This window comes from Pogona vitticeps, chromosome 5 (assembly GCF_051106095.1).
Source record: "Pogona vitticeps strain Pit_001003342236 chromosome 5, PviZW2.1, whole genome shotgun sequence".
Classification (NCBI taxonomy): Eukaryota; Metazoa; Chordata; class Lepidosauria; order Squamata; family Agamidae; genus Pogona; species Pogona vitticeps.
In genome coordinates this window covers 135,371,650-135,391,234 of record NC_135787.1, presented here as the reverse complement: position 1 = coordinate 135,391,234, position 19,585 = coordinate 135,371,650, and the positions used below count along the sequence as shown (strand labels likewise).

Genomic DNA, 19,585 nt, shown 5'->3' with positions numbered 1-19,585 from the left:
GGGGGGGGGTGTCTGTCTCCATTAATCACAATATTATCCTCAATAGTTGGTAGACAAAGAGAATCATTCCTAGGCATGTTGGGACTCTGGAGGGACTTCCAAAGCCACTGAGAAATAACTCTGCAATCTGAGGCAAACCAGGACATCATTTCTCCGTGTTTATCCAATGGTAATACAGAAGACTCAGCTACAGTGATATTCTACAATATGAAGCCCTTGCAATAAAGTCTTTTTTATTTTGCTTAATGAAACAATGGGCAAAATGAACTTCTTAAGTCCTTCTCTTCATAATGGTTACGTGGAAAAAAAATGTTTCTACTTACCCTGTCTGGGACTACTGAGGATGTTGACAGATTGGGACATTTTCCTGTCAGGTAACCCTCTGGGAGAGCAGCAGATACTGGGCCTACCTGCTCTTCAAGCTCCCTTGGTGAATCTCTGATGCAGCGCGGAATGGAGGCCTCATTCCACTTGGCAAAGTAAGGGTTTGCAGGCTGGGAGCAAAAATGGCACAATTCTTTCTCTGTGGCATGTTTTAAAAGCCACATTACATACAGAACATTTTCTTAGCCACTCCAGCACATGCCAGGAAACTGGGCTGAGCTGAGAATTATCATTTGCCAAGCAGCTGCTGTCACAGAACATGCGTTGGCTATTATGGAAACCAGCACATTAGAAGACTATGACAAATCATAACGGCAATCTGCTGGGGAACCTATAAGCAACTATCTCCTATCGAAGATCTTGGGTGTGGAGAGAGCCTTGATAATTTCTAAGGTAATATAGCCTTTGAAATACTATAGTATTCTCCTGACAGAACCAGAATTCCACAGTCCACTGGGAACCTGGTCAGATGTTTATTCAAATTTCAGCATTAGAATGACATTGTTAATTGCATGAAGCGAAGGTGGGGTGGACTGCAAGAGTTTTGAGAAATGTTGAATGTTCTTGATAAATTGAATGCCTGTTAATTAGAAATGACATATGGAGATGCAAAATGGTAGGCAGATTGATTTCACTTTATGAGACTTTCTGAAGGGATTTCAACAAGAACAATACGTTTCTTGGTTTCTTCCTTCACAGTCTCTCTTCAGTATCCTCCAAGAGATCTCCATAGTCAGGATAAGAATTCAGGAACTGAACTATGACTTACCAAAGCTGTAGACACCTAAGGATTATTATTTGGGGAAGAATTCCTATAAAGTCAAATAGATCTATTGTATCTTTAGCACACACACATACACACAGAAAAGTCAATGTATGAATCAATAGAAAGATTCAATAACATTTCTCTACCACAGCAGCCCATCTGCAGGAGGACCACCCTATAAAGATGACCTGACGAATGGCCTACCTGTGAAGGCTCAGCAGGATTAGGGTAAATGGCACTACAGGGCCTCTCCCTTGGAGATAGGCAAGAATTTTCTCTGGAATGTTTAAGCTTGTCAGACAACAGAGGTGAGCCTGGAATACAAGAGAAACCTACAGAATCAATGCAATTCTTCTGACCAGTTTGATGGATTAGTTTGGTGAGGGCACATGGACAGAGACTTTACAGTGGCTCATCTTCCACTGCAGAATTTAAATGATATGACCACTTAAGACTAATGATGTCAAAAACCAGTAGCATCTAAGTCATTTTGTGCCCAGAAAGCTTCCAGAAGAATCTCTGTGTTATGAAGCACTAACCTCTGGCACTGGATGGAGCAGAGCTGGTCACATTAGGTGAAGCAGAATGAGTGGAACTCAGGCTTGAGGTAGATGGACTTGGCTGGAAATATACAAGAGCCACAAAATCTCAGTACCATGCAACTCGATGATGCAACCAACAACATGATAAAAACAACAACAAGGAGCAGCATGTTCTGATTGATGATATGGCACACTGTGACAAAAGCTCAACATAAAGGCTTTCAGCATTATTCGACCTACAAAAGCAAAACATTCAGAGCAAGAATATGATTGGATGATAAGTAGATGGCTGACAACATAATCCTAAGCATGTCTATCGAGACCTAAGTCCCAGTGCATTCAAATAGGTTTTATTCGAAGATGCATATATACATGATTCCAGTCTGTATATATTTCTCATCTTCCCACAATCACCAACTCCTATTTTCATCCAGTTTATTGCCTATACAAACCATGAAGTAACCCTATCATCATGCTGAGAACAGTAAACAAGATAAGAGTGTGTCTTTTTCAAGATATGTAGGGAACAGAGAAATGCAATAAGGAATCTGAATGTTTAAATAGTGTATTTAATGTTTTGTACGTAACTTATGGTGATCCTTTCCAGGGATTTCAAGGTAGAGAATAATCAGATGGTTTACCATTCCCTTCTTTTGTAGGCATCCTGGGATTATACAGCTTTCCCAAGGCCACACAGGCAGGTTCTTCTCACAAGAAGCACAGTGGGGAATCAATCTCCCAACCTCTGGCTTCACAGCTAGATACCTAAACCACTGAACCATCTGATTCTGAGTATTCTCCACCTTAAAAAAAACTGGAAAGGGTTGCCCTAAGTCAGAATCAACTTGATTGCACACAATTAATATTATACATTAGAGTATATTTTAGCCTGTGTCTTCCACTTTGAATAGAGTCCACAAAATGGTTCAAATTGGCTGGAATCCTGTTGTGCAGTTTTACACCACTTAAGGCTAACAATGCCATTAGATGCAGTGGATTTTTGGAAATTGCACAATTTTGAATCCCTCCCCTTGTTCCTAAGCTTCCTTGGGATCCTTTTCATTATGGGGAACACATGGGATTTATGGGATGGGGGTTGTTTTTAGTTTCCAAAACTGGCAGGATGATTTAATTGGTGGTTTTAGAAAGTGAAGACTCCGCCCACCCATTACACATCTTCCAAAAGTTTCCCTATGACAAAAGGAATCCCAAGAGAACCTTGGGTGGGTTTTGAAATTTTAGCTTCTCAAAAGCTACCATGGCCAATGAAATTACCAGGCTTATTGACGTAAAGGTGTACAAATGGATTTGCAGTATATTTGCATATATATTAGAGGGTTAATACAGGAAAATTATTGCTGGTTATTTAACTATCTCTCTTTATCATTAGTACCTCTCAACAAGGGTAAAGAAAATTCCAAAGGGTTTATCCAAGTTAGATTTCCTTTGAAAGGAGGTCACCAAACTTTTATGATATTCTGCACTATTTACATTTATGGAAAAATAAATATAGGTGAACTATAAGTTGATATAGAATTGCAACTCCAACAAACAGTTGACGTTCATTACTCCTACATCAGAACTCAAGACAGAAACCGCCCCCACCAAAAATGCTTTTAACTTTCAGGTTCCAAAGCCACTCTCTCTATGACCAAAATTCTATAAACTAACATCAGCCATCGTAAGTCCATTGATGTAAACCTCAGCAGCGAATTGCTGAAAGTTAATAAGCCAGTGGTTGTATTTCCAGTCATATAGCAGCTAAGTCAGTGGTCCCCAACCTTGGGCCTCCAGATGTTCTTGGACTACAACTCCCAGAAGTCTTCACCACCACCTCTGCTGGCCAGGATTTCTGGGAGTTAAAGTCCAAGAACATCTGGAGGCCCAAGGTTGGGGACCACTGAGCTAACTGACTTGACATGTGACAAGAAATTAAAACACCAGCTTAACTAGCAGCAATTCTCCGCTGAAAATTATGCTAACAGATTTACACTGGCTTAATTCTTCAGTTGGATTCCAGCTTCTGTCTCTCTGAGTCCCATTCAAAAATTGTGGTCAGTTTCTCAATGTATGCCAGACTACTCAGGCCATTTACTTGCATCAAGAAGTAATCCTCTAATAATTAACTCCAAATAAGGAACATTTTGAATGTATTTAGAATAATTTTTATTTGTTTTAAAAAGAATTTCAGTTCTGTTGTACATTACGTTGAGAGGACTAACAAGCACAAGAGAGATAAATATTAGAAAGAAAGAAAAAATGGATTATCAGAACATCCCATTGATCTTTGGTTATTAACACTTCTTTGGAAAACTCTGGTCAAATATTGCATCATGGCCACACACCATGGCAGTCTTATTCCTATTTAATGTGAAGCCTATACTAATAAATTTATCTTAAAACTGGCATATGAAGAAAAAGGGCACACATGATCAGTAGGCCCTCCCATTATGCACAAGGAACAGGTCTGGAGATATGCAGAGGGCCAACTCTGAGCTTTTTTCTAAAACACCTTTTATTTTAAGAGCTTGACTACCAAGATTTTAAAAGGAGGAAATCTTTTTTTTTTAAAAAAAGAAAAAAATAATGATGATCCCCAAACAAAAACATGTAGAAACAAATGACATTTTGGCACCTTCTTGCAATTTGTTGGTTTCCTTCATTCCTATTAAAATTATTGCCATCTCCCTCACTAGGGAAGCCATCAAAAAGATATAAATCCATCCAGTTCAGATCAGGGAGCAAGTTGTACCTGCATGTTGAAAACTTCATCAGAACTTTCAGACTGTCCTGTTATATTGCTGACCTCTGCAGAAGCTTGAGAAGACAACGATGAAGAAGAATATCTGTTGACAGCTGGGTAACTTAATGGACTATTAAAGGAAAGAAAAATGAGAACATATTCCATCAACTCTGGGTCCAACTTCAGTTTGTCACATAATCCAGATCTCCACAAGAAACCATTCTCTAAACCATTCCACGGACCACCACTTCTTTCGCCAGCTGTCAGTTAACTATTTCAATGCTGTCTGGTTTTTTATGAGACAGTTAGTCCACCCCATTGCATAAAATATGGACCCAAATAAGAAATGGGGAGCTTCATTATCTCACTTACCTGCGCCTAGGAATTACCCTGGCACCCTCTGGACTCATAGAAACAGGCACTGAATTTCGAGAAACACGGGGGCTCCCATTTGGAAAATGAACTGGACTGGCCTGGATGCATGCAGCAAATTCCTAAGGGTATATTTAAATTTAAAATATTAGAAATTGTAAAAATGCAAAACAATATGCCTTGATACTTTGATGATACTTTTAATATGAGATAAATGCAAAGCTTGGAGAAATTATTTCTTGGACAAAAGGTGCGGTCCAAAAAAAGTAACTTCTGCATGCTCTGATCAAATGCATCTCGGGGGGGGGGGGGAGGGGGAAATGTTGTGGAGAAATGAGATGTTCATTATTGTTTCATTCCAGTATATTTTTTTCCCAATGAAGTTGGAAGTAAAGCAATATAACCAAACAGCCAGAAGATGTCACCATTTGTTGCTCAAGAAAACATTAACCACTATCCATATAAAGCACATGATGGGCCCAATGGCCTTAGTCCCACTTACCTGTATTCCCAGACTTGATTTCATCACAAAAAACTGATCCACTAGTTTTTTATGTAAAGGTCTCATATCCTGAGGGACAAATTTCTCATGTACAGCAAGGCCAAATTCCAGAATCTGGGCCTTCGTAATACAAAGGGAGAAAAATTATTAACTTTTGCTTTTGTATGTATTTTTTACCTTTACCTTTTATGTATTTTTCAACTCAGAAATTATAATGGTGTCATTAAATAATTGGTTTTCTTCATACAAACAGAGGCTCTCTTCTGCTACATTGGATCATGACAAGATTTAGTTGCAATGAACCCCAGGCTTGCTTCACTGGCTCCCTCCCTTCTCCAGCGGTTCAACTGGAACCATTTGCACTGATTTGTATTTACCCTATTTCAGTGCTACACCCAAACCTTAAATAACAGTTAACCTTAACTATAAGTTGGAGGGTTCTGGAAGCACAATTCTCCCTTTAAAAAACAGAAATAAAGTTTTTGCCGTGGGGTGGCAGTGCATGAGTGTTATAACTGCCATATCTGCCATGTAACCATTAAGTTTGCCTAGCTGCACCATTGCTCACTCCATCATAATAAATCATGACCCATGGGCATCCACGCCAATTTGCTGATGACTGAAAAGCACAATCTGCATGTATAGATGTTTGCCAGCCTGTTAACAGCAGTGTTCCTAGTGGTTAGGCTGAGAATAACCCAATTGGCAGGAGGAACACTTAAAGAGCAGGGCTCTGAAAAGGACTTAGGTTCTAGGTTTAAATTACTCATTCCAGTTTTAGAGAGTTAAAAGTGCAAAGCAATTTTAATAATAATGTGTCATCGATTTTAACATACAGGGCCCTTTTGGGGGGGTTTCTAGGTACAGAATACTTAGAAGTGGTTTACTATTCCCTTTTTCTGGGGCACCCTGGGACTGTGCAGCTTGCCCAAGGCCACACAGGCTGGCTCTATTCACAGGAGATACAGTGGGGAATCAAATTCCCAACCTCTGGCTCCACAGCCGGATACCTAAACAGTGAGAGCTAGTAAACCAACTTTGAATATTCTCTACCTAAAAAAGGTCAGAACTGACTTAATGGCACATGAGTATCATAAAGCAATCTTAGAAAATTCTTAATAAGCACAGTTCTGCTTCTGATTCCTTTCGCAGACTGCTTAAAGCCACATGGAATACATTCCTGCAAAAAAAAAAAAAAAAAAAAAAACAACGTGCAGGTTGTAATGTGGCCATCACAAATTCTGCCTGTCACCTATTCCTCACTAAATATACTTAGGTTTGCTTGCTCGCTCCTATCAGAGGCACCTCAACAGCCAACAAATCCCAAAGCCCTCTGAACAGCAGAATGTAGCCATGTTATGTGTTTTCCCAGGCTTGTGTCAATTTCAGCTAGAGGAGGCAGGTACAAATTTCAGCTACAACAGACAGCACACAGCTTGCTTGGACGTTCCTTTACCTGCTCAAGCATCAGTTCTCTCAAGCATGTGATCTTCTCCCCATCCTCTGGGTGGTTCAGGATGTATTCTTTCACAAAGAATGCCTGAGCAGAATGCAATTGCCACACAAGGTCATTCATGTTAGATCAAAGTACATCACGCTTACAAGAGTTGTCAGCAAATCCAGTTCCCTTGATAGTATCTTCCTATTTCCTCGCACCATGTTTGAGCTCAAAGAGCACCACTGGCATGTGATCAGTTCACCTCCTTGATAAGGCATGTTTGCTAGCCATGCTCATTATCATGTTGTGATTTATTTATTCTGAAATCTAAGAAAACCAAATTCTTGAATCCATTCTGAATATTAAGCCAACCTATTATGATTTTCAGTTTAACAAATATGTATATTTGCAAAGAATGTGCAAATTTAACAAATGTATAAAATGCTGATCATGGTCATAATGTTCCTAAGTTTAATTTTCATAATGAATATTATGAAAATTAAATTATGCCTACGATTTGCCATTTCCTTTCTAGTCCAGTACTCTTGTGATAGGCTTGTGAGTTTTATGCAACGCATGGGGCCTGCAAATTTAAAATTTCTCCAGTACAGCAGAATTTAGTCCAAGGGGAAATCAGATCAGCCACTCTTTGCTATGTTTTAGAACAGTAATAAAGACAATATAGTTATATAGTGGTTTCTGACATCATTTTCTCATTTAACTTTTACTTTCAGATTTTATTACAATGAACATTCTGGACTTTGTTTTTAATGTAATCTTATGTACATTTTAATTTTATACTGCTTTTCATTGCTGTTTTTGTTTATGTGCCCCTTACTTTACCATACCTTTATAAGGAAATTATTTATATATATATATATTTTAAAAGTTTTGTATACTGCCCAATTTTGAGTTATAAATACATGCTTATAAGTGCTTGAAATAGTTGTTACAGCTGGGTAGTCAAATGTTTCAATTACTATCAGCCAGACCATAAAATTATGACTTCATATTGTGTCTGGTTTATGTCCTCACTTCATGTACTTCGGTTCTGCATGTTGCAGAGTAATTACAATTATGATTAATTTATTCACATAGCATAGCAGCAGGAAAAAAAAATTAACCCAGGGGCCCCATCCATTAGGGAGGACAATTAAGTGGCTGAACATATCTGAAAAATCTGGGTAGGATTAACAATGGTATGAGGAAGTGTCAGGCTATTCCTTCTCTTGTATCTACAAGAGAACATCTCCCCATTCTGATACACTCACACAACACACAAAAGATTTATTCATACCAATTCACTCTCACATAGACCAATTGATTGACTGATTGATTTTGTTTATTTATATGCCACCTTTCTCCTAGAATTCACATCCAAATCAGCTGATACGATCGTCAGGGAAATAACAGAATTAAAATATAGCAAGTTGCAAATATTAAAGTAAATTTCAAAATATTATATTATTGAAATATAATTAAAAGCAAAATTTTAAAATATCATAGTTAAAAATATTAAAAATACTTATTTTTTAAAAAGGAGAAAACCAGCACCTCAGCTAAAACCCTGTGGTTTGGAAGCTGTTAATCGCCAAAGTCCTACCCAAACAGAAATGTCTTTGCCTGCTGGTGGAAGAATAGTAGGGAGGGGCAAATAGCCTGGGAGCCAACACAGAGAAGGCCTCCTTTCACAAGTCCTCACCAAACAGGGCTCTTGAAGATGGTGTAAATGTGAGACAGGTTTTTTCTGCAGATTTTCAAGCTTAGGACAGATACCTTGAGGTCTAGAACTTTATATATCATAACTAGCACTTTGAAATATGCCTGGAAACAAACTGACAATCAGTTATTGTGGGAAAGGAGTTATATGTTCCTTATAAGTGGGGGTGGTCAACTGTTTGGCTACAATCTTCTCAACCAGGTGAAGCTTCTAAACAGCAGTTCACACGCTTCACAAACATTTCACATCCTATGTTGAACAAGCTTAGGGGGGAAATCCTTACATTAGCTTTAATGTGAGAATTTTTTCCAAAGCTAACTACAGTGGAGAAGCATTTGAAGGATTTCAGCACATGGAGAGAGAACAGTGCAGTCTTCCTTACTAGCAACAATATCATTCCTGAAAATGATTATGAGGACTACAATGACTAACTAGAGCCAATGCTGTTCGGTAGTTAGATAGATGGACAAAAGTTAAGGAAACTGATGTTCGGATATCAAATTCTGAAAAGCTCATCTTGGACTAATCACTATTTCCCAGCCTAATCTTTCTCATCGGTTTTCTGTAAGGATGAAAGGGAAATGAAAGCCATCTACATTGCCCAGGGCTCTTTATAGGAAGGGTAAAATAAAAAGGTAATACATGAAATGATTGCATTATTTTTTATAGATTACACAGACAGTCAAACAGTTTCTTAGCTCCAATAGGCATTCAGATTTCTAAACACTTTTAATTAAACTGAGAGCATGCATGGAAGGCTAGGCTGGCTCCATCTTTGCTGTTCTGCCGCAAGCAGATGAAGACCTTTCTCTTCAGGCAGGCTTTCCTTTAAATGATTGGTTGATCAAAGGGATTTTTGAAAGGGATCATTTTATTCTATGTTTCACTTGTATTTTTAATCTTGCTCTTATTATGTGTTTCAATATATTTGTTTAATGCTTTCTAAATACTGTAATAATTTATTTGGCTTTTAAAAAATAAATAGTCAACATGCATTATTATTCACAAGTATTATGGACAAGAACAACATACCTCCTGGTATCTTGACACACCACCATTCACTGCTGCATCAATGACACCATTCAAACACATTGTAAGAGGGTTGATATTCAGCATCTGTCGAGACTGACACTGACTGATCAGTGTCCTCAGCTGCTGGTTTTTATTTTCCAGCACTTCAATAGCATTTTCCAGTGGACTCATTTCCACCTAAAAGGCAGCATCAAGAACAAAAACTGGTTCACAATTCTGCGTTATGTGTCAGTTTCTTAGACTTCCTTTGCAACTAACTATGGTTCTTGACAATCTCATCCCTGAAATGTTCACAAACAGCAACTAATTTGTTTGTTTGTTTGTTTAAATTAAAGCGAAATCAAGAACTATCCATATGTTGCTTCTGGTGTTCTAGCAATTGTCCAGATGTACAGAATAATTATAAGCAGATGTCCAGCTAACATACTGCATTTGTATTATAACTAATAAACTTTCCATAACCAGAAGAGCCCCTTCTAGGAAGTGGTTTTGGCATAACAACTTCTCTACCTCATACATCTAGTTAAGAGCTTCTCACTCATAGAAATCCAATGCTTCTATGAATATATGAGGCAGGGAATACAGAAAGCTGGTTCCAGAAAGGATTTGGAAGATTTGTGGCATTTTTGCAGTTCACAACAGGACTTTGAACACTTGTCTGTGCACTATCAAATGGCCACAGCACCACCTTCTGTCCTAGTGAGGTTCAGATTTTTTTTGGACTATACCTCCCATCATTCCCAACCAGCTTGACCATTGTATTGCAAAATGTGAATCTTAGAAGTAGCCAAATTTCCACTGTGCCTAGACATCAGTCTTCATGCACTAAGGTATACAGTACTAAACAAATTCCCATATTAGGGGCTGTTCAGTTGGTTACAGACTCTTCCTGATATCATGAATTTATTGTGCTATATAATTTATTGCAATAGATCTGTCACTTCTCATTATTCTAGCTACAGGGAGAGCTCATCTAATCAGTCTAATAGAGCAAAAGGAGTGCAACTATATAATTTAATTTAAGATAATATAATTATCTGACTCTAGGCTTTTTAAAAGGCAACTCCCTCCTGACTGTTTGAAAGAAGAAAACTTTAAAAAGAAAATTCTGATGCAAGCTAGGCCTCATAAGACAGATTGGAATTTATTCTTTTCATATTTGACTTTTACACAAGTTATTACATAATCTCTCTCTCTCTCTCATTAGCTGAATATCTTCTAGTACTTATTTATACTGAGTTCACTGTTCTCTATATCATATCAGATGTTTTTCATTATTCTTACCACACTGAGTTTAAAACAATGTATAGAATGGTATGGTCAACATTAGCAAATAACCTCAGAGTGAGGAAGAGCCATCCCCCACTTCATACTTACCACTTCACGTTTTTCTACTTCAAACCAACGGGAAATTCCAGGCAAACTCTGCACCAGGATCAGCGTAGTTCTCTCCACCCACAAACTCTGTGACAAAGAAAAACAAACTTCTGATTGGAGTTGCTTTCTTTAGTGAGTGACAACATTGCATGCAGCTTTTAGCACTTTGACTGAGTTCTCCTTTTACACATTGACTTTTGTTTCCATGGTATATTACTCTCCTGCCCCAGGTGGCAGGGAGTAGAACAGACATGCAGGAAGGGCAGCCTTCCTTGATGTGCTACCCTTAACCACACACCCCTATCCACAATTAGAAGACCTGTAGTCTAGTAGATTTGGAAGACACCAAGGTAGAGAACACTGCCCCAAGATCACCCATATGGCAAAAAGAAGAAATGAGGCTCACCAACAAGCTCTTCAAGGAGGTGGCATAAAGGAAGCATCTCGCTTCCCATAACAGCCAGCGTGTTATGGTGGATAGAGTGGTGGGCTCGCACCCAGGAGTTAAAATGCTTGCTGGGCCATGGAAACTCATAGCAGTGTGGCAACGGTAAAACTGCTCCTTCAGTATTTTGAATACTCTGTTAGGGTTGCCATAAATCTGATGTGACTTCATTACATATAACAAACAATTTGCATCCCAGACCTAAGAAGACTAAAGGTAAAATACTGCTTAATTTCCTTAGAAGGCTACACGATGAGATCTTCAGATGTTATCTGACCTGCCTACCCCTTACGGTACTTACAACCGGTAGTTTATGTAGTAAAGGCTACCAGTTTTACTCCTGAGAACTTCATTTCAGCTGAGATTGAAAGAACCCAGCAGCTGTTCAGTACATTGAAGGGGGCTCTGGACTTGTGTTCCTTTAGCAGTTTTTTCCCTTCCAAATAGAGTTTTTAACACATTGATTAAATGCTGTATTTGGAATCATTTGAACCTGTGTCTATGCCACATGACATTCCAGGAGGGGTCGATTTTTGAAAGGAAGCATAATGATACCAATTCAGACTATGCCCAGCTCAGTTAAGTATAGATGACCCCAGATACTATCTAGTCAGTGTCATTTACAATTCCTATTAATTTTTTATATAAAATGATTTGTAATATATATATATATATATATATATGTAAATATATATAATATGTAAAATATAAATGTGTATGTATATATGTATATATTATATATATATTACAAATCACATACCTACTAGCAAGAAAAACTGAGAGAAAAATGACATACCTTGAATTCATTATCCTTATCTTTGGTCCCTTTATGGAATGGCCGGTCATATCGAAATCTCCAGATATGGTTTACTTTATAAAAACTCTTGATATTATCTGGAATGCCTTCTCTCTGTAACACCTCTTGATTTTCAGGAATTGGTGTTACGGCATAGATTTGCAGATCTATGTGTTACAAGTTAAGGATCAAGCTATTTTACCAACAGGAAAAGTAAGTGGTTGACTTTCAGTTAAATAGGATGAAGGAAAACTTATACAGTACAAGTGGTGGACAAGCAAACCAACAGCCCCATTCCATTAGGCCTTAGTGTTTGCACCAAGAACAATGGCAAATATAATTCCCACAACTTTTGTTGTCTTTGGATTATCCCAGCCTCACCAACTGGGTGAGCGTAGCAGGGAATTATGTACACTACATGACAGAGATTAAGCTTTATAGAATTATAGGAACCTTGTAACTTCCTCCAGTCTAGTTGCATAGCAACATAACTCTCGAACAGATATCCATAACAGCAAATGCTGTGTTAAAAGCTTCCAAATGTCTGAATCAGCCTTTAAAAATCAAATAAGCTCTTTGCTTTTTTAAAAGTTTAATTATTCTGTCAGAAATGCCTCATGATGAATTTTTAAATACAAAACCACAAGGGATAAAACCACATGACATCACAGTATTGCTGTATAGAGTGTTCCTGTTTTGTGTTCCAATCATGCCTTTCTATCAGAATTCCACTCCCCTGATTTGTTCTCCAGCAACAGACCATTAACAGTTGGTGGCCATCAAACATACACAGTCCTTTGGGTTTTTTTTTTTAATGTCCTACTCCCACCCCTCTACCTTTATTTCAAGTCTGCAAACTTACAGTTTTCTTCACATGCCGCCTCTTGTTTCTCAGTAGCTTTGCTTTGGCTACATAGCCATCAGAAATCAATGTCTGACATTGCTATCATGATATACGATTTTAGGATATATGATTTTATTTTTATCGTTGCTGTTTTAAAGTAAAATCACTGCACTGATGAAGGTGACATGGATTTTTAGGGAGATTCTATTACTTTTAACAATGTTCAGTGAAACCTGGCAAATGCTCGCACGCTCTCTCTCCCCCTCCCTCTCTAAGTCAGTGATTCCCAACCACAGATCATGAGAATGTGTGGGATGTGAACTGCAGGATAACTCAGTGGTTTAAGGTATCTGGCTGCAGAGCCAAAGGGTGGAAGTTCAATTCCCCACTGGACTCAATGATCCAAAGGGTCCCTTCTAACTGCAGTTCTAAGATGATGATGATTGCTGCAAGAAATCCTTTACTACTTGCCAAGTGGACTGGGTCTTCTAGGAATTAAAATCCAACACCACCTCAGGAAATAAATTTGGGGACCACTGATTTAAGGTAAGGATTCTCCTCAGTTTGTGTCCTTGGGTAAATGGCACAGTCCCATGGCATTGTTTTTAGCTTTAAAATTTATCTTTTAATGAAGTAAGCCTCCTTTGTATACTCATTGTTTTTAACTTTAAATATTGTCTTTTAATGATGTAAGCCACCTTGTGTCCTTTTGAAGTAGAAAGATGGGGCAAAAATATTTTAAACAAACAAGCAAACAAACTTACCTAATTCTATTTTGAACCTAGAAAACCTTGGGAAAGTGTTGCCAGAAGTTTAACTGACTTGATGGCTTATTATTGTTGTTATTGTTGCTGTTGTTGTTATTTCAATGAAAAGGATACACTGTGCCTCTGCTTGAAAGATGGTTTCATCTGGCTGATTGGCATGTTGCATAGCAATGGCATGTGGGAATTCATTTAACATCCTCTGCTGAAATGCCTCCAGACGTTCATAGTCATGTCCTCGGCAAACAAATTCTTTGTTCTGGGCAGAATAAAAAAATAATGCAAAGTTGGTTATGTGAAAATGGAGTGTTTTTTTTTAATGAAGCAGCACTTGCCAGCATCCAGATGGATACTTCAGTTCAAATAACTCTAATCTGTACCTTTTTTTTTACACAAACCCACTCCAAAAACACAGAAATCTAAAAACAGAATTAAATTCTTCCTCTAGAAACAAAACTATTTTCACTTGTTGTATTCAGTAAAAACAAATCTGCATTTCTTTTACTATGTTCTGCATGTGATAAAGCTCTTTGTTTTTTTGCAGAGCACCTTATTTATGATTTCAGTGCAAAAAGTGTCTACAAGTGTTAAAAAAGAGTACTTGCTGTTTGTTTATAATCCCATTACATTTCCAGCTTTTTCTGGTCTCTTCCTTTTGTATTTTATTTTATTTATTTAATTTATACACCACCCCATTAGTGCAATGAATTCTTCTGGGTGGTTTACTACAACAGATAAGACATACAATGATAAACTGTAAGTACACAAACAATTAAAATATTAGTAATGGCTCCCCCCCCCCCTTTTCCCAATTGATTTCTCTCTCTTGACCATTGAAATGAAATCTCTGTTTCAGGGGAGCTTCAACAATCCTTGAGGACGCATGACAGCTAGTCCCAAGGATTAAAACAAAAACCCTAACATGTAGAGCACCTGCAGATATTTTAATCTGGCTTTTGCTTCTGACAGATGCTGCTCTGGTTGCTTCTGCACTATAAGGACTAAGAGATCAATCACATATTAACTGTGCATGCTCTTATCTAGGTTTTTCATTTCATCAGGTCTTTATTGATTATCTCAATAAAGTGAAAGAGAGGGGAAAGTGCCTAACAAACAGCACAGCTTATCCAACAGTAGGCGTAGGAGAAGCAAGTGCTGCCCCCCCACCCCAGCTTCTACCATCTCCAAAATCTTCTGTATGACTGGACATTTCAATTCATCTTGTGGAGTGGTTATGGATTCAATATTAATCATAAGATACCAGACAACACTTGTCTCCAGTGAGCCAGTGTGGCAGCATTATGGGTAGAAAGGGACAGAAAGTGGTCAATTCTACTAAGCAGTGACCTGAAGGAAAGGGAAAGGAGCCCTCATGCCTTAACAATGTGAGGCAACAGCGAAGGCATTAGGAGGCTTAACACTCTACTTGCAGGTATGTCACAGCCTCCAATGGATGCTTTTGCCTAGAGATCAGCAAAGTGTGGCCAAAGGTCACTTAACATCCTCTAAGAATGGTGATTAAATGGGACACAGCCTCCAGCCCCATCCAGTGCCCACAAAGCAAAACAAAAATACACAGTTCAATTCCTGAAACTAGAAGCAGATTCCCCCCCACTGCTGCCGCCATTTTCTGAAATAATACAAGGCTGTGCTTTCACTTGATGGTGGTTGCTTTTTCCTGTGAGTTTGTATACATGGTGTTATGTTCTCACAAGGCAGCCACCTTTGGTGCCACGGCATGGAAATCCTGATATCACCTGAATTGCTCAGTAATTGCTGTAGACAGCCAAGCACAAGAACCTTGCCATTTCTCTGCATACCATATTTTTTTGTACATCCAGGGTGCTGCAGATTGCATAGGCCTGTGGCATTTTACAGTACAAGTCTCTATGCCCTCTCCCACTCACACCATACATCTTTGTAGTGGTCCTCCTCTGTGATTTGTTGAGGCAATTCTCTTGAAAGCAACCAAGAGCAACCAATTACCAATGTGTGAATTACAGGAGCATGAACTGTACAGAAGTCTCATTATTTAGAATCCAGCCACTTCATGTTGCTATGGTAGCAGAAAACATTTCTTTAAATAGATACAAATGCCACGCCTCAAGTCAATCTTATATTCCTTTCAGATTCTTCTTCTTTTTTTTAAAAGGGAGCCCAGAATGGGCGGTAGGCGGAAAGACTGGACATCGGGTACCTAATCAACCCTGTAAATTGTCAGAGGTTGGCAACAGTAACTCAGGAGATGTTTTTAGCCATAGCCGCTGCCCCTTGTGAGCACAGCCAATGGAAGGCATAATGGGAGTAACAGTTGAACATAATTTGGAGGGCCACATCCCCAGTGAAGGTAAAATCATTCAGTGGAAGACACTTTTTGCCACTTCAGCTACATCTTATCTACTAATTGATTTATCTGCCAGTGTAAACTCATTTTATAAGCTGCTTAAGCCAATTCCTTTACTGCCCATCAGTGTTCCCTCTAATTCTCCAGAGCTCTGTGTGAAGGCTCCGCCCCTTGCGCATGGAGTTCCAGCTGTAAACAGAAGCAAATGGGCGGATACACTCATTCGACTGCATGCACTTACATAGCTTAGAGGAAGCATTGCTGCCCATGTTTTTACCATCCAACCAATGAAAATGCAGAATTCATGACAAAAATAAATACCTCCAACAAAATGATGATTTCAAGATACCTCCTAAGGAGATAATATTGTCAGCTTATGTTCAGGAAGTACATAATTAGCTATCAGAGCATTCAGTAAGCAAATGTGAGGATCTTTAGACTTCAGTGGGATACTCATAGGTTTTCATATGTGCATTCTTATGTGGCTTCATGGATGAACTGACACTCCAGTTTCCATCAAATGGACAGGCAGGGTGCAGCTGCTGTAACGGAGCCAGGGCTTGTAAGATTGAAGTGCCAAAACATTTTTTTTTTTTTTTTGCTGTCATAACCTCAGCACAATGAGAGTGCTGGAGGGATTCCCACATGCAATCCTGAGGAACGGGTTACTCGTGATGGGGTGGAGGACCTTCCTGACCTTAGAGATTCCAGATCCTTGGAAATCCAGGAGCCTGAGCTGATGGGGACTCAGGAATTAAGAATATGGAAGAGGTGAGACAATCTTCCAGGCCTTGAAGAAGCAAAGAAGGGTGAAGGCACCAGCCTGATTTAAAGCCCCAAGGTGGAATGCTCAGCTGCAAGGGACATTTTCCCAGGAAGGCTCAGGTGCCAAACCTTACAGATGGGTTCTTCCCTTGCCACTTGAAACAGCTGTGCTAGGTGGGGCTCCAGCAACATAGCTGGGGTGTGTGTGTGGAAGGCCTTCAGTGGGCTCTACAAGTCTTTGGAAGCCTTTGCCTTGTTCTTGAATCCCTTGCTCCAGATTGCATGGACTTTGTTTGACCAGCTGATATTTTTTGGCTGAGAGGGATATGGTACTAAAACCAGATCTTGCCTTGACCATGTACTAGAATTTCTGGTGTTTGTGTGTGTGTGTGGTGGCAACTCTCTATCTTGCTAAGTTGGCACATGCTCCAGGTGCCTAACCTTGTGCATTTTTCAAGGTTATTATTGGAAACACTGCCAGAATGGAATAAATTGGATGGTTTAGGACTAACACAGTTTCCACCAGGCTCCTTAATTTCCTCTCCAGTTAGCTCTTTTTCAGGCTTAATTGCCTCAGGACAAAAAACAGTAGTGTGGCAGAGGGCTATTGAAATAGGCCCTGACTGGCTTGTGTCACACTAGTGATAAATTGCTTGTCCCAGTGCAGCACTGCAGTTTTTTTCCCTAAAAATGGAGGTTGTCAGGAATTTGTAACATGCAGGAAAATGTGTGAGAAATCCATTTGACTGCTAAAGCCTGAAAGATGGTCTCTGTAGTTTGGTTATGCCTGCACATATAATCTGGTGATGCTAGTTTAGGCATCCAGCTATGATATGACCAATTATTTATATATTTGGATTTGTGGCAGGCCCTACATATACATTTTGAATCATAATTATTTTCTGATAATGACTTGTGCAAAACTTAAGATTGCATATGGGAATCCCGCAGTTTCCGCCAGAAGAAGGCCTTTTATAAGCCACAGGTTCAATGCCTGCTTATCATCCAGGAAAACGGAGGTGCTCTCCATGCAGTGGCCACATATCCTTGCAGCGCAGGACCTTCATTAACATAGATTGGTTCAAGTTGTTCATCTTTTATCATTTTCTTCTATGATCTTATTAAGTGGCACCATTCTCCCAGAGAAGTGGCTTTGAAGTTTGACTGTTTAACCCATATAGAAGTTCTTGAAATTGATAGCCTGTGCCTGCCCATTCCCCATAGCAATAAAGGTATCAGCATCACCATCATCATCTACATTGTGTCATGAAGTATTTGAGGTCTTACATGGAAAATTAAGACCCATTAATGTTACAAAAGATGAGTTCCTTACAGAGATGAAAACTGATAGAACTAATGTGTTGATATGAAACAAGCTGGCTGCCCACATATTTGCCAGCTGCCCACACACTTGAGGATCTGACTATCATGTTGAGTGTCTGTGCTTTGAAATTTACATGGCACCACTAATATAGTATGCAGTTTCATTCCCCCTTGCCACAAAGGAGACCAGTTTAGAATCATGAAGACATGAAGGATAGACATTGCATAAATCCAACACATTCGAGTTAGAATCCTTTAACCCTGAGGTCCTAGACAATTACAGTGGAAAAATATTCCTCTCTTATGTTTGGGGAACATCTTGAACCCTAGCCAACCCTTTCAAGTTTAAAGGTGGAACAGATTATTTTATTTGAGGCACAGGTGAAAGTGGCACTAATACTTTGTATGCTGATCCCTGAGTTAAGCTGGTGTCAAAATATCTAGAGGTGATGCTGTCGTGAATTAAAACATCAATGCAGTATATAAAGACTGTACTCACTCGTAAGAAAAAAGGAAACTTTTTCCCATAAAATCCAACTCGAAAAAACTCAGGCTCCAACCGCTGCTGATCCATTATTTTATCATACAAAGAAGCTTCCATCACCTGTATAAGAATGAGTAAAGTTTTGTTTTTGTTCTTAAAATCTTGAAGAAAGTAGGGTGTTCCATGTTACTGTTTAAGAGAGCAAATCACTAAATATATTGTATAAAAACTTAACCTGACACAACTATTTAAAGGTTGTTTAAAGGTAAGGTAAAGATTCCCCTTGACATTTAGTCCAGTTGTGTCCGACTCTAGGGCGTGGTGCTCATCCCCGTTTCAAAGCCATAGAGCCAGTGTTTGTCTGTAGACAGTTTCCACGGTCACTTCCCACAGAGGTGGTACCTATTTATCTACTCGCATTTACATGCTTTCGAACTGCTAGGTTGACAGGAGCTGGGACTAGCGATGGGAGCTCACTCCGTCGCATGGATTTGATCTTATGACTGCAGGTCTTCTGACCTTGCAACACAGAGGCTTCTGTGGTTTAACCTGCAGCACCACCACGTCCCTTTAAAGATTGTTTAGATACTAGTTAATGCAAGAACTAGTTCAGTGGTCCCCTTAGTTTTTAATTATGATCCGGGGCCAAGTTTGCTGTTTTCTTCCTCCCTCCTGAGACCTTTTCTTTTTGATTTCTGTCTTTGAAATTTGAAGTGTGAGACCAAGCCATTGACTTTTGTAAGCCATTCCAAGGGCCTTTCTTAGCTGAAAATAGATAGATAGATAGATAGATAGATAGATAGATAGATAGATAGATAGATAGATAGATAGATAGATAGATAGATAGATAGATAGATAGATAGATAGATAGATAGATAGATAGATAGATAGATAGATAGATAGATAGATAGATAGATAGATAGATAGATAGATAGATAGATAGA

The 19,585-nt window shown here is 38.9% G+C and overlaps 1 protein-coding gene across 7 annotated transcripts in view; it reads right to left on the bottom strand.

The window, feature by feature from the left end:
- The window catches only part of DOCK4 (dedicator of cytokinesis 4), a 312,022-nt gene that overhangs the window by 17,483 nt on the left and 274,954 nt on the right, over positions 1–19,585 (bottom strand). For 3 of the 7 annotated variants that reach the window (XM_020810435.3, XM_020810436.3, XM_020810437.3), the window contains 12 exons: positions 18,657–18,761; positions 13,843–13,984; positions 12,118–12,284; positions 10,877–10,963; positions 9,500–9,676; positions 6,766–6,849; positions 5,310–5,429; positions 4,808–4,929; positions 4,445–4,565; positions 1,690–1,771; positions 1,355–1,464; positions 324–494 (listed from right to left, as the gene is read on the bottom strand). In XM_020810435.3, the coding sequence (XP_020666094.1) occupies positions 324–494; positions 1,355–1,464; positions 1,690–1,771; positions 4,445–4,565; positions 4,808–4,929; positions 5,310–5,429; positions 6,766–6,849; positions 9,500–9,676; positions 10,877–10,963; positions 12,118–12,284; positions 13,843–13,984; positions 18,657–18,761 (1,488 nt within the window). The remainder of the gene's footprint in view (positions 1–323; positions 495–1,354; positions 1,465–1,689; positions 1,772–4,444; positions 4,566–4,807; positions 4,930–5,309; positions 5,430–6,765; positions 6,850–9,499; positions 9,677–10,876; positions 10,964–12,117; positions 12,285–13,842; positions 13,985–18,656; positions 18,762–19,585) is intronic. The other 4 variants (XM_020810438.3, XM_020810439.3, XM_078376832.1 and 1 more) reach the window with 2 other exon arrangements.